This window comes from Leopardus geoffroyi, chromosome C1 (assembly GCF_018350155.1).
Source record: "Leopardus geoffroyi isolate Oge1 chromosome C1, O.geoffroyi_Oge1_pat1.0, whole genome shotgun sequence".
Taxonomy (NCBI): Eukaryota; Metazoa; Chordata; class Mammalia; order Carnivora; family Felidae; genus Leopardus; species Leopardus geoffroyi.
In genome coordinates, this window is record NC_059328.1 from 30,926,202 (window position 1) to 30,940,386 (window position 14,185).

The 14,185-nt window shown below is 46.2% G+C and overlaps 1 protein-coding gene across 2 annotated transcripts in view; it reads right to left on the reverse strand.

The window, feature by feature from the left end:
- Positions 1-10,384: 10,384 nt before the first annotated feature.
- Positions 10,385-14,185, reverse strand: part of MYCL (MYCL proto-oncogene, bHLH transcription factor) — a 105,157-nt gene continuing 101,356 nt past the window's right edge. For both annotated transcript variants that reach the window (XM_045482318.1, XM_045482317.1), the window contains one exon: positions 10,385-13,018. In XM_045482318.1, the coding sequence (XP_045338274.1) occupies positions 12,420-13,018 (599 nt within the window). In that variant the 3' untranslated portion in view covers positions 10,385-12,419. The remainder of the gene's footprint in view (positions 13,019-14,185) is intronic.

The window sequence follows — 14,185 nt, forward strand, 5'->3', positions numbered from 1 at the left end:
GACTCCGTTAGGATGAGTGGAGAGGTGGGAGCGGCGCGGCCAAGGCTTCCGAGCTTGAGAGGCTCTCGACCTAACTGCCCTCAACTAGCTGGTGCCAGCGCCTCAACTCTCTCCTCTCACCTCTTTGTTGTTTTAACAACAGGTAATCAATTTATTAAAAAGATTTTTTTAACTCTCTCCTCTCTTAAATGGGGGATGGCAATCCTATCTCAAATCTATCCCTGTTATTGCTTCCTTTCACGGCAGCTAGTTTCTTTTCTTCATACCACTAATTACAGTATAAAATTATATACTGACTCCTATGTATTGTCTGACTTCCACCCCAGGCTGTTAGTTCCATAAAGGCAAGGAACAGATTCTGCCTAGGTCTAGGTCATCGCTAATGTCTCCAGTGCCTAGCACAGTGCCTGATGCAGAACAGGCATTGCTAAATGGAGAAGAGAACGGTTTGCCTACCTAGTGCTGGAGCCACTGAACTAGAAGTGTGGTGTTCTCCAGAATCAGATCTGCCTAGTTCTTAGGCAAGGGCAGCTGCTCTAATGTTTTTATCCCACAAAACAAACCCAGACACCGAAGGAAGGACAAAATCTTCCATCTCTTTAGCAAAAGGATGCAAACGATGGATTGAGAACAGAGAAAAGCAAGTAAACAACCCACAAAATATGAACAGGAAGAATAAGGAAGGCAGAAAGGATAAAGTAGGAACCCTCAGATGAAAGTGAAGACCAGGGGCACCTGGGTATTCAGTGTCTGACTTCAGCTCAGGTCAGGATCTCACAGTTTATGGGATCGGGCCCCATGTTGGGGCAGTCTGTGCTGACAGCTGGGAGCTGAGCCTGGAGCCTGCTTCGGGTTCTCTGTCTCCCTCACTCTCTGCCCCTCTCCTGCTTTCTCTCTCTCTCTCTCTCTCTCTCTCTCTCAAAAATGAATAAACATTAAAAAAAAAAAAAGGCAGAGACCAGAAGACCGAAATTCAAGAACCACAACCTTTAAGAAAGGGCTTTGAAATGATAGAGCTGGGTTCAAATCCCAACTCTGCTACTTACCAGCTGCTGCATGGCCTCACTTTACCTCTTAGCCTCAGTTTTCTTTTGTTTAATGTTTATTTATTTTTTCAAGTTTATTTATTTATTTTTGAGAGACAGAGAGCGCAGGGGAGGGGCAGAAAGAGAGGGAGTCAGAATCCCAAGCAGGTTCCACACCGTCAGCACAGAGCCCGATGTGGGGCTCGAACTCACAGAACTGTGAGATCAGACACTTAACCAACTGAGCCACCCATGTACCCCTTAATGTTTGTTTATGTATTTATTTTTAGAGAGAGAACACGCATCAGCAGGGGAGGGCTGACGGGGGGGGGGGGGGGGGGCGGCGGGAGACAGAGAGAGAGAATCCCAAAGCAGGTTTTGCACTGTCAGCACAGAGCCTGACACAAGGCTCAGACTCACGAATCGTGAGATCATGACCCGGGCCAAAATCCAAGAGTCAGATGCTTAACCAACTGAGTCACCCAGACGCCCCTTAGCCTCAGTCTTCTTATCATTAACTACCTCTCAGGATTGTCATAAGGATAAAATGAAGTTATATCCAAAATGTGTCTGCCACAATACTCTAACACATAACAACCACCATTTGCTGAACACTTGGTGTTACTTTAATGGTAACACCCCATCTGCCTCACTAAAGAGGTAAGAGCAGAAGCCTAAGGGCAGAGAAATTTTCAGTACTGTGTAAAAATACCTAAATATGTATTTTACTAACCCCTTGTTAGCCAATTTAAGGGTTAACTTTTTTTTCCCTGAGATTACTTGGCTCCACCTAGCTCTCAGGTCATATCACCAGGATCCCTTGGGCCAGAGGAATTACCCTTGGAAATTTAGATTATATGATAGGCCTGCCTGGAATAACTGCCAATACATTTCTCAATCACTTGGATCACTGCTGGCATAATGGGCACTCTTGCAGGCCCAGCCTGAACCCTGTAGCCACATATATTGTTCGGAGAACATCAGAATCCAGGGTCCCCTATACCTCCTTTTCTCAGTCCAGTCTGCTTTGATCAAAAGCCTGTTCTCTCCAATTTGTGGTACCTGCCTGGGGCTGGTTTTAAAATCGAGATGTGTGGCCATATATTGGCAGACACTCTCACATGATGGTTGTTAACTGTAGAGCCTTTGCCTGGAGACTTTCAGAGGGTACGGTTACCATGACAACCCCTAGAAAGACGGCAGGCAGGAGAAACGATGCAAATAAAGCAAAAGAGAGGCTAATTTCATGATGACAATCTGACCATGACAGAGTGCTCACTCACAGATGGGAAAGCACTGTCCAAGTCATGACCAGGTGACTGTTATGAGAGAGAGAAAAAAGAGAGGAGTGGAATTTACCACTGAGAGACCCAAAGAGGGAGAGGCTGGTTACCAAGGCAACTGGGGAGAAAGGAATGAAAAAATGAGGCTTCACCACAGCAGCAGAAAATTGCTTCTAGCCAAGCAACACAGGACTGTTGCTATAGAAACAAAGAGAACAGGGATCCTATAGACCATGGGGAGAATTATCACTGAAGTGGTGAGCAGGAAAGACTCCTAAATCAGAATGGAGCCCATGATTCAAAACAAATCAGGAGAAGTGAAAAAAAAACCATACCATTTCTATTTATTTTTATTCTACCAGTCTTACCAAAAGAGAATAGGAACATATTCTGTAAGTATCTTTAGGCTATTCCATTTGTACCTCTATTTGTCTCCCTAATGATCTTCTGAACTCTAAATTATATTAAGAATAGTTCCTTCAAGATAGCCGTAACGTGAAATCCTAATTGGAGAGTTTAAGTTCAAGGGAAAATTAGGAAGTTGAAGTCTATGACCAAGAGTTAATAAGAATTTCTAAAAACAAACAACAACAACAAAAACAACAACAAAAATAATAGAAAATCCTCTAATGGGAAGCTTTGCACAAAAGGTACAAAAGAGAGTCAAGAAAGCTATTTGTAGTCATGCCCAGGTATTAGCCCTGACCCCCTCTTTGCCTTCTGTGATGCCAGATGGGAAGTAGTTCAATCTATCCTGAAAGATAACCCAAGAGGTAAGAGAGTCTTTCATTTAAGGTCTCTGTGTATATCTAGAGGTGGAGGAGGCAGAAGCCCATTTCCAACATACTCCGCTGCTTACAGATTATTGGGGGTAAAGAATTTCTGCCGGAAAAGGCAAAATTTCTGGGATAGGTTCGGTCCAGAAAAGCACAACTAAAATTTAAGACTAGGGATGCTCAAATTACTTGGAAGATAATTATTCTTTGCTTCCCCTTCTGAAAGTCCACAACCAGTCACCTAATTATTATCCTTAGTGTGTGCGTGTTGTACGGTGTCTGTAGGACCGATGTATAGTCAGGCTGGGCAACCTATGCACCTGCCTCACCTTCTTCAGGAAATTGAGAGCATGGGGTGGGATAGGCATGGGAACATGGCAAAAAAGGAGAAAGGGAGTAATGCAGAGAGGTAGAGGGGATATTGGAGTGATGACCCAATAGTGTTCATTATATTATTTCCTGCCCTTTGTATATTTTAAATAATTTATTTGAAAAAAAATTTTTAGGGGCACCTGGGTGGCTCAGTCGGTTAAGCGGCCGACTTCGGCTCAGGTCATGATCTCGCGGTCTGTGAGTTCTAGCCCCACGTTGGGCTCTGTACTGACAGCTCAGAGCCTGGAGCCTGCTTCAGATTCTGTGTCTCCCTCTCTCTGACCCTCCCCTGTTCATGCTCTGTCTCTCCCTGTCTCAAAAATAAATAAACGTTAAAAAAAAATTTTTTTTTTTAATTTTTTTAGAGGGGCTCCTGGGTGGCTCAGTCAATTAAGCGTCTGACTCTTGACTTCGGCTCAGGGTATGATCTCCCAGTTCATGAGTTCAAGCCCTGCATCAAGTTCCATGCTGACAATGTGAAGCCTGCTTGGGATTCTGTCTCTTCCTTTCTCTCTCTGCCTCTACCCTGCTCGCTCTCTATCTCTCTCTCAAAATCAATGAAAATAAACTTAAAAAAATACCTTCTTAAAAACATTTTTCTTAAAAAATGTCATGTTTATTTATTTTTGAGAGAGACAAAGAGACAGAGAGACAGAGACAGAGTACAAGTGGGGGAGGGGCAGAGAGAGATTGAGACACAGAATCCAAAGCAAGCTCCAGGCTCTGAACTGTCAGCACAGAGCCCGTCTCGGGGCTTGAACTCACAAACCTCGAGATCATGACCTGAGCCAACGTTAGCGCTTAACTGACTGAGCCACTCAGGTGCCCCTTAAAAACATATTTTTTTTTTTAGAAAAAAGAAGAAGCATAAGGAGATGGTTAAAGGTGAAGCCATTCAAAGTAACGCATCCAGAAAGTTCAAATGTTCAACATGGAAAGCTAGGGATGTTGTGATAGGACAGGAGGAGGAACATGCCATGGGAGGACTGAAGCATCCGTTTCCAAGGTAAGAGAAGAAAGTCGAGTTGAAGACAAACACTAGCTTTTTATTCAACCCAAGGAGCCCTAGCAGCCTGACCCCCATACTAATTAGGTATCCCAAATAAAAAATATTTCCTGTAGGATTATTTCACAATAAATTTGGTGCCTGTTTTAGGTTCCTAGGGCTGCCATAACAAATTACCACAAACTGTGTGGCTTAAACCAACAGAAATTTATTCTCTAGCAGTTCTGGACCCCAAAAGCCCAAAATCAAGGGGTTAGCAGGGCCATGCTCCCAAGCTTCCCTCTAGGGAAGAATCCCTCTTTGCCTCTTGTAGGTTCTAGCGGTTGCTGGCATTCCTTGGTTTGTGGCAGTGTGACTCCAATCTTGCCTCTGTCTTCCTATGGCCATCTTCTCTGTGTGTGTCTCTTCCAAAAATTTCCCTCCCTAGGACCCCAGTCATTGGATTAGAGCCCACCTTAATCCAGTATGACATCATCTTAACTTGATGACATCTGCAAATACCCTATTTCAGGTCACATTCATAGGTTCTGGATAGACATGTATTTGATGAGGGACAAAACACAACCCAGTACAGTACCTGAGTAATCACAATATTTTCCATTGGTTGCTCTTTCCATTAGCAATTGGCAGATTCAAATTTGGGAGGCCAGAATTGCTCACAACAATTAAGGTTCCCCTCACAAGACAGTAGAGCTCACCATGTCATATAGTTTATGTTCCAGCTAAGGTTGAGTTATTGGGCTTTCTCCAGAGCATACCAGAATGTTCTCAAAGGGGGCTCACTTCCAGTCTTCTCAGCTCCCTAAGAGGGCCTGCACACCCACAGCAGATCCCTGAAGGCTGCAAAATCAGAGTGGGGGAAGTGCAAAAAGGAAGAAGATACAGAGCCATAAGAGCTCCTTGCCAATCCTAATCTCATGGCTCTTTCAAGGTCTATGTCTCTGGCCCCCTCTCTTTCTCAAGGCTTGGCATGTTGGGCCCTCATCATCTTTATATTTTGATGAGTCTCAAACCTGTACCTTCATTTCAAACCCCTTCCTAAAGCTTTAGTATCACATCCTCAACTTCCTGTTGGGTGCTCTATTTTGTATGACCCCATTACCTCAAATCTCATGGTGTCCCAAACCACAATCAGTTTCTTTCCCTGACTTCCCTATTTCAAAGAATCACAGAGAATGTTTGCTATTGAAAGGAACCTCTTAGAAATCCAGTGCAACCCCTCTTGTTTTGTAAGAATGAGACCACCCAACCAGCACATCAGACCAGATTGTTCCCCATTCCCCAGATTCCATACAGCCTTCCCACAATCCCCTCTTCCCCAACACTAGTCCCTCGGCCTAGAACACCTTCCTCTTCTTCACTTAGCCAAATGCTTCTGGGACTTCTGGTTCCAGTTATAGTCACCGTATCTCCAACAAGAACTTTCTTGATGACTCCCAAGTGCTCTCTTCCCCTTCTGAGACTTGTAGCCCTTGACTGAGCCACACGCTGCCTTCTCTTGTAACTGTGTTTGCACGCTCATAAACTTCCACGAGGAACCATAGCTTCATATATCATTGCTCTCACTATTATATACATTTCAGAGAAGAAGGAAACTTCTAGGACTCGGGGATATTAAGTGATTTGCCCAACATCACACAGGTACTAGGGATCCAAATCCCTGTTTTTAAACCCTTATATTATGCCGTCTATACCACCTCCAGTACTTTTTTTTTTTTTTAATCTCCATAGGATCTGGCTCCAACTCTTTATTCCAATATTCTTCTAAGTGTGACCTCAGGATTCCGCCTTCCTGCTTGTTTGTCAGCAGTGTAGATTCCCAGCTCTGACCTACTGCATCAGGTGGGGTGGGTAGATTCTTAACACATACTCAAGTTTGAGAGTCACTGCCTGAACAAAATAGGCATTTGAGGGTTTAACTGGCTAAATGGAGTCCATTGACTCCTGCTCAGTTTGAAGACACCACAGTCAGTGCCCAGAAGGACAAATGGAGGACCCATATGTGCAACAGCATCACAGGCTCACAGCTCCTGCCTGCTGTGGGTCATGGGATGCTACAGACCAGACAGAAGCTCAGGTCTGTGCCTGCCTTTTCTCCTCTGCCTAGCTCAGTCTCCCCAAACCCTCGCTACTCTTTCCCTGATGACTTATTGCCTCTTGAGGCATCAATATGTGCACTCCAGATTACTTTAAGTACTCCTTGTGGGAAGGCTCTTTATTTTACCACTCTCTTCTGTCACTTTTTAAATATGACTAATCTGTATTCTAGGTGTGCCTTGCTAAATGGTTTGAATAACGCTAATCATTTACTGAGCACTTACTATTGCTCACCACAACTCAATGAAGTGGGTGCTATTATTTATACCTGTTTTACAGAGGAGGAAACTGGGGCTGGGAGAAGGTAGTAATTTGCCCAAGGTGGTAGCAAAGGTGCAGCTGGAAAATGCAGGGCCAGACTTGGAACTAAGATCTGTTGGGTGAGGGAGACCACTCAACCTTACTCTTCCCACAAGTTGAAAGGCAATCCAACACTTCCTAGGCACCTCCTAGGCCCCTGGCACAGAGTGTAACTATTTAATAACTCACCTGATTAGAGACTTTAAGAACATATTTACATTTCCTGGTCCGAAGAATGGGTAATGTTAAGACAGTTGATCTCTTTGGCAACAGTTCCAAATAAAGACATTAACAAGGGCTGCCCACTGGGCTTAAAGTAGAAATGCTCACACCCCAACGGAACTTTAGCTGACACATTTAGACACCTCTCGTTCACCCCTGCCCAGTCACCCACTCATCAATCATCTGCCAACGGGTTATCTTCTCCTTAGAAAAGAACCTCTTTCTCAGTCCCTCTTATCACCTTCTAGATCAACAAAGCCATCCCCATCCTCCCCTTCTCCTTCTAAAGTGAATATTCTGGAATATCCTAACCCTGGGAGTCCTTTAGACAAATTCAGCACATCTAAGATAATTCAACCTGTCTCATTCCCCCCCAATACTCCCTGCCAACAGAGGCAAGAATTAGCACACGCTTTAGCTTTTTATTGTCTAACACAGAAGACGGCCTTTCTTTTCTATACTAAGTGTGGCTTCTCAGCTGCCCCTTATTGTCTATGTGCAGAGTCCCTGAGGTATACTATTCCCAGTCAAACCTAATTTGTAGAAATTGTCCTCCAAAATCCAGGAATAAACTCCCAGCTATTTTCAGACAAAGATAGAGGTAGGAGTCTGTAGAAATGAGCTAGGAAGGAGCTTAAAATACTTCACATTCCAGAAACACCCTCCCTTCCCCCCAGGAGATGGCTTTATTCCCTCTCCTTTCTCAGCAGAGTTACACTCAAAAGAGCTGAAGTTTGGAGTCAGGCAGCTGGCACTAGCTGTGTGGGCTTAGACAAAGGATTTCAATGTCTCGAGTCTTCAGTTTGTTCATCTGTGAAATGGAACTGACGCCACCCTGTTCTCCAGGTTGTTGCAAGAATTAAGATACGTAAAACAACTAACACTGGGGGTCCCTGCTGTTTTACAGAGGGCCCATGAATTCTTTCGAGGCCTAGGAAAGGGAGAGGAATCCTACAAATTAGTCTTTTGACAAATGGCATCAAAAAAGAAGGATGAATATACTGGGAGCAGAGTGACAAGAACTGAAAGAGGGAACTGAAGTTTTAAGAAAACAGTACCAAGAACGCAAGTCTATGTTTGTCAAACAGCTACTTACAAACTAGGTTCCCTGGCTTAGAGACAGTGGGGGGTTGAGTGGAAAGTTTACCTGACAAGAGACTGGGTTTGGGACTCTGGTTTTGTTATGTGACCTTGAGCAAGAAACCGCCCTAGGCTCCAGTACTGTGTGGCAGAGGTTGCATACTTGTGATGAGGGTCACTTTGTAAACGTGAGGAATTTATAGGAAGTTTTTGACTCTACTCAGGCTCCGTAAGAGAGAGGGAGAGCAACCAGGTCTCAGCTGTAAAGGATTAGCCGAGGCAAAGTGGCCTTCTTCCACCATGATGTGCTCGGCCTTTCTGAACAGCAACTGTTTGCTTTCACAGTCCCAGAAGGGGCCTCGTTGGGGCAAGATTAACCAGCCCACCCAGCCCACAAATGTGGCAGAGTGACTGGTCATGGAACATTTGCTCCACTCCATCCCAATAAATGGCAGGCGCAATGGCCCCACGGAGAGACAATTCCAACAAGCAGTTAAGTGATGAAATTCCATGTTTCCCTCCTCCACACACCCCATGCTAACAAAACCAGCTGTCCTTATTATGTAGTGGTTGAGACCTCTGGCTGTGGAGATAGGCAAAAGCGAGTTTAGATCCCAACTCATTGACTTACTAGCCAAGTAACTGAGTAACTTTGGGCAGGTTTTACTTTTACATTAGTTGTTTTTTTTTTTTTTTTTTTTTTAATGTTTCTTTATTTTTGACAGAGAGAGACAGAACATGAGAGGGGAGGCAGGGGCAGAGAGAGAGGGAGACAGAATCCACAGCAGGCTCCAGGCTCTGGATGCGGGGCTCGAACTCACAGACTGCGAAATCATGACCTGAGCTGAAGCTGGATGCTCAACCGACGGAGCCCCCCAGGCGCCCCGAGTTTTATTTTGCTTTTAGAACCTCAGAGCCTGGAGCCTGCTGTGGATTCTGTGTCTCCCTCTCTCTCTGCCCCTGCCTCCCCTCTGTCTCTCTCTGTCAAAAATAAATAAACATTAAAAAAAAAAAAAAAACCTCTGTAAAAGTAAAACCTGCCCAAAGTTACTCAGTTCAAGGTGCCTGCGGGGCTTGGTAGGTTGAATGTCTGACTTTGGCTCAGGTTATGGTCTCATGGTTCATGAATTTGAGCCCCGCATCAGGCTCGCTGCTGTCAGTACAGAGCCTGCTTTGGGTCCTCTGTCCCCACCCCTCCCTCGTTTATGCTCTCGCTCTCAAAAATGAATAAATATTTATTACGGAAAAAAAAAAGAGCCTCAGGTTCGTCTTCTGTAACCCTGTCACACAGTTGGTCGTGGTGTAACATGAAGGAGGGGGCAGAGTGCTTTGACATAGGCAGTGTTCTATCAGGAACAGCTGTTATTCAATTCTCCCCTCCTGCGTGTAGGGCAAGTTTAGGAAGACTATGGGAGGGAAGAGGAGCCTTCATTTGCTTTCATTAGTTGAGGGAGAAAGAAAAAAAAATCGTATTACATCACAAAATCTTAGCGAATTTTTAAGATATCCTGCATGGTCATCATACCACCAAGGTAAGAACCCGGTACCACCCAAAAGAATATAAGGCTTCACACTTTAAGAAAGGGGTTTAGGGGCGCCTGGGTGGCTCAGTCGGTTAAGCGGCCAACTTTGGCTCAGGTCGTGATCTCGCGGTCCGTGAGTTCGAGCCCCGCGTCAGGCTCTGTGCTGACAGCTCAGAGCCTGGAGCCTGTTTCAGATTCTGTGTCTCCCTCTCTCTCTGCCCCTCCCCCATTCGCGCTCTGTCTCTCTCTGCCTTTCAAAAATGGATAAATGTTAAAAAACATTAAAAAGATAAAAAGAAAAAAAAGAAAGAAAGGGGTTTAAAATCTACTTCATGAATACCTGTCACCCCCCTGGGCAGGAGCATTTATCCCCATTTTACAGATAAGGAAACTAGGGCTCAGAAAGGTAAAGCTAAAAGGCACAGAGCAAGTGGTGGGGCTGGGATTTCAAACCTTCTGAAGCTCAAATTCAACCCTCTTTGCAATTCACAAGAGAATGCCACGTTCACGGACTACACCACGGACCAAACCTACATTGTTTAGACATGTCTGAAATGGCATTCCAGGAACCCGAAGTGGAATGACCTGGTTAGCAACATGGTTAGAGAAATGCAACCCTCTGGATCGCTGGTGGTTACCCTGAAACTGTTTTCCTTGGCTCAGGGGGACTTGGTTGGCATAAGGTGCCCCCACTCTGACATGTTTGAGAAATCTTTTATTAGCAGAGGTCTCAGAAGGCAACATTTTAAAATCAGGCAATTGATAACCACAACTAAATACAAAATTTCAGGTAAACTTGCCTTTCAAAATAAACCAGACTCTTGCAACAGGAGAATTGCCCAAGAGTTTTTTGTGTTTTTTTTCTTGTACAAAACAATTAACACCACTTTGCAAAAGGCATACAAAAATACAGTATTAAAAAAAAACAAAACAATAAAACAAACCACTGCTCCCAGCCTAATACCCAACAGCAGCTTATACACAAGCTATTCAGGTGATACATCAGTAACCTACGTCCCACCTGTTCTCCAAAGACAGTTCCAGAAGACAGTTGGCTCCCGAAAACCATACTCCAGAAGGTAGAGAGATTTTTTCCAAATTTCCACTGGGGTTCTCTGAGGCCAGAAAACGACCTCAGAAACAGACCACTGTGCATAATAAGTTTGGAAGTAGCAGCTGGCTTTCCAGAGCCACAGACAGTGCTCTACCCACCCCCCCCCCACCCCCCTTTCAAAACCACAGCCAGTAGGCACCTGCTGCCCTGGGCAGAGTTCTGAAGGGGTTGATCTTTCTTCCAGGCCAGGCTTTGGGGCTCCTGAGTTGCCCACATGACACCTGTTGGGTTAGAGGTCTTTCCAAACTGGAGGCTGCACCTGGAGTCCATTTGGAGATGGGCTGTTCACCTGGGGCAAAATCCGTCATGGTCAGCGAAGCAGAGCTCCTAGAAGCTCCTTTAGAACCCAGCAGGAAACTAGTCCACCTTCTGGAGCACTGGATGAGTCCCAGCAGCTCTCCCAGCAAGAACTGCAGTAAGGCCCGGACTCTGGGAAACAGATCTGACTCATATCAGGCTGGCAAGGGGCCCAAGGTGGGTGCAGGGCCAGCAAGCTCTTTGGGAGTTGCACTAGGACAGTTTGCAGGGTTCTAGTAGAACTTCAGACTTACCAGTCAGAGACTGAGGAGAGGGAAGTAGGAAAGAGGAAGTGGTATAGTTCTCCCTCTGGATGTGCCTGACATCTGCCTTGAGAAAAGATTCCAAGACGGAAAACACCTGGGCAGATCACAAGTTCACAGCCAGGACTCCAAGCCTTCCTCAGGCCGCAGGCTAGGACCCATTTCCCAGTGTCTTAGGGAAGTATTTCTGACCTGTGGGAAAGGGGTGCTGGAGAGCCCATTGCATAACAAAGGCAGAAGAAAACAAAAAAGTCCCTTGTGAGGACAGAATGGTTTCTCCCTCAGAGGAAAGGGCCCAGAGGGCTTTGAGACAAAGAATCTAGAGGCCAAACTCTTTAAATGTTCTCAAGGTCGCAGCATTTAGAGTGGGAGGAGGGGTGTCAGCTAACATCACAATATATATATGTGTATATATACATATATATATGTGTGTGTATATATATATACACATATATATGTATATATACACATATATATTAAAGGTTTCCAACTCCTCAGCTACTGTAAAGTGTCTGACAGTGAGGTAATGGTCCATGTTGATCAAGTCTGTGAGCTTGTCTTCACCCAAGACAGCTCGTGTGTCTCCTGGAAAAAAGAGCCTCAGGGAGAGCGTCCGGGCCCAGCTGTCCTAGCATCACCCCAGAGACACCAGTGGGAGCATCCTTTCCCAGCCTAAAGCTCATCCGGAGTGTGAGATTTCATGCAGGCTGGAACCCACCCCCCTCAACGTCCACCACCTGTTGCATAGCATCTGTCAGGCTTTTCTTCCGAGCTAGTGAGCTAGGCACCCCAGGCTCCTCAGTCAGCTGCCTGCCTGAGAAGCCAAAGGCTCCAGAGAGCACCCAGTGCTCCCCTGAGTCAGGGAAGCGGGAGAGCTGGGTTCCCAGGTTTCCAAGAATGCAAGCCCTTAAGAGTGTGTGCACCGGCTGCTCTGCATTCTGGAATCTACCGTTCAGACTGTCCCACCGTAACCAAAATGTGCAAATTACTAAGGGGGAGAGGGCAGGTTAAAAAATAAACTCGGGTCTTTGTAAGACAGAGCAGTCAGGCTTTTTGGTCACTTAGTAGCCACTGAGGTACGCAATTCTCTTCTGCAGTTGCTGCTGCCGACATCGGAGCTGCCTTTTCTCCGTGGCCATCCTCTTCTCGGCCCCCACCAGGGCTTGTAAGTATTCCAAGGCCTTACTCAGGATCACCACTTTGGGGGCCTTGGAGCAGCTGGCCAGGGTGGGTACCTGGTCCCTCAGGGCCAAGAACCTAGAACGGAGGTCATTCCGTCGTTTGCGCTCCAGGAAGTTGTGATTCTTCCTCTTGGTCACGTCCTCGGTGTCAGAACTGACAGGTTTGGGGTGGCAGGACTGGGGAGCCTCGCTTTCTACAGGTGGGGGACTCACAATCTCTTCATCTACCTCCTCTTCCTTTTCTTCTGGGGCATCTTTCTCCAGAGCCTCTTCTTGGGGACCTCTCTCGGGAGCCCCTCCTTGGGAACAGCTTTCTGGAGGAAAACGGGCGGCATAGTTGTGCTGCTGCTGATGGATGGAGATGTGGAAGTGTTTCATGCAGGGGTCCAACGGGTCTGCCCGCACCGTGATGGTGACTGGCTTCCGTACGCCCAGGGACTGTCTCTTCTCCACTGTCACAACATCGATTTCTTCACCCTCTGTCCAAGAAGAGAGATCCAGAGAAGAAACACATCCCATGAGAAACACACACACACACACACACACACACACACAGACCCTATCTATGCTGAGGCTCGGGAAAAGAGGGGACATTTCCCCCATTTAGATATAAACAAATTGAAATGAGGAGAAAGACAACTGATTCATTTGTAATGGAGTAAGGGCAGCATGAAGGAAAAGAGGGGAAATAAGCAAGAAGGAAAATATTCTCCAATTTCCTTTCGCACAGCAAGGCTTAGATAAGAACAAAAGGCAGACCCAAGCCAACAGCCCCCAGTCTGCACAGGCGCTCCCCTCCCCCACCGAGGGGATGGAGAGAAAGAGCTATCGGCCTGGGACAAAGTTTAGCTATAAAGATCTTCCCCAGTCGGGCTCTTTCATGCCCCATCAGAATTGTAAATGAGGGGTCTGTGGGCCGAGCTGCCCTTTGTTCCTGCCCAGCACAGTCTGCACTTGGGGAATTGTTACTTTTCACAAGTTATAAATCCTATTATTCCCCCACCTCTCTATTCTGCCATCCCTTTCAGCTGAAGATTTGGAGAAGGGAGGGCTACATATAGCCCATCACTCCTCACCCACAGAGGGGAGGGAAAGGGTTTCTCTCAGGAGCATTTTGCTCCTGGTTTCAATGGGTTTCTAGTCATCCATCATTTATAGGTCGCCTGCCCCACCCCCTTCCCTGGACCAGGAGAGGGTTGGATTTGTAATAGCAGGTCGGAAAAAGCTGCAGGAACTTCACAAAGGTACAAGCGACCATTTCCAAGCGACCTGTGCCGGGGGCAGGGAACTGAGCAGCAACAGAATGTCCCAGTACAAGGGCCAAAACACCAAGAGACCTGGAGATGCCTGGACATGCCCCCGTCATTCCCTGGCTCAAAGGTCTCTTAGGCTACCCAACCAGGAGAGTGCAATTAGGGGAAAGTCTTCCTGCCTCACGTTTTGCAGCCCCCACACAGAAGGCCACCTTCATGCATTTCAGCCTGACAACAGAAGAGCTCAGTTCTCTCGGCCTCTTTTGCATATCAGGATCCTTGAGCCCCTTTGTCAGGAAGGCTTCCATTGTGTGGACAATCGCATTATTTCTCCATTAATAAAACCTGACCATTCAGCCCTCCTGGCCACAAGGCCTGTGATTGGCTGGATAA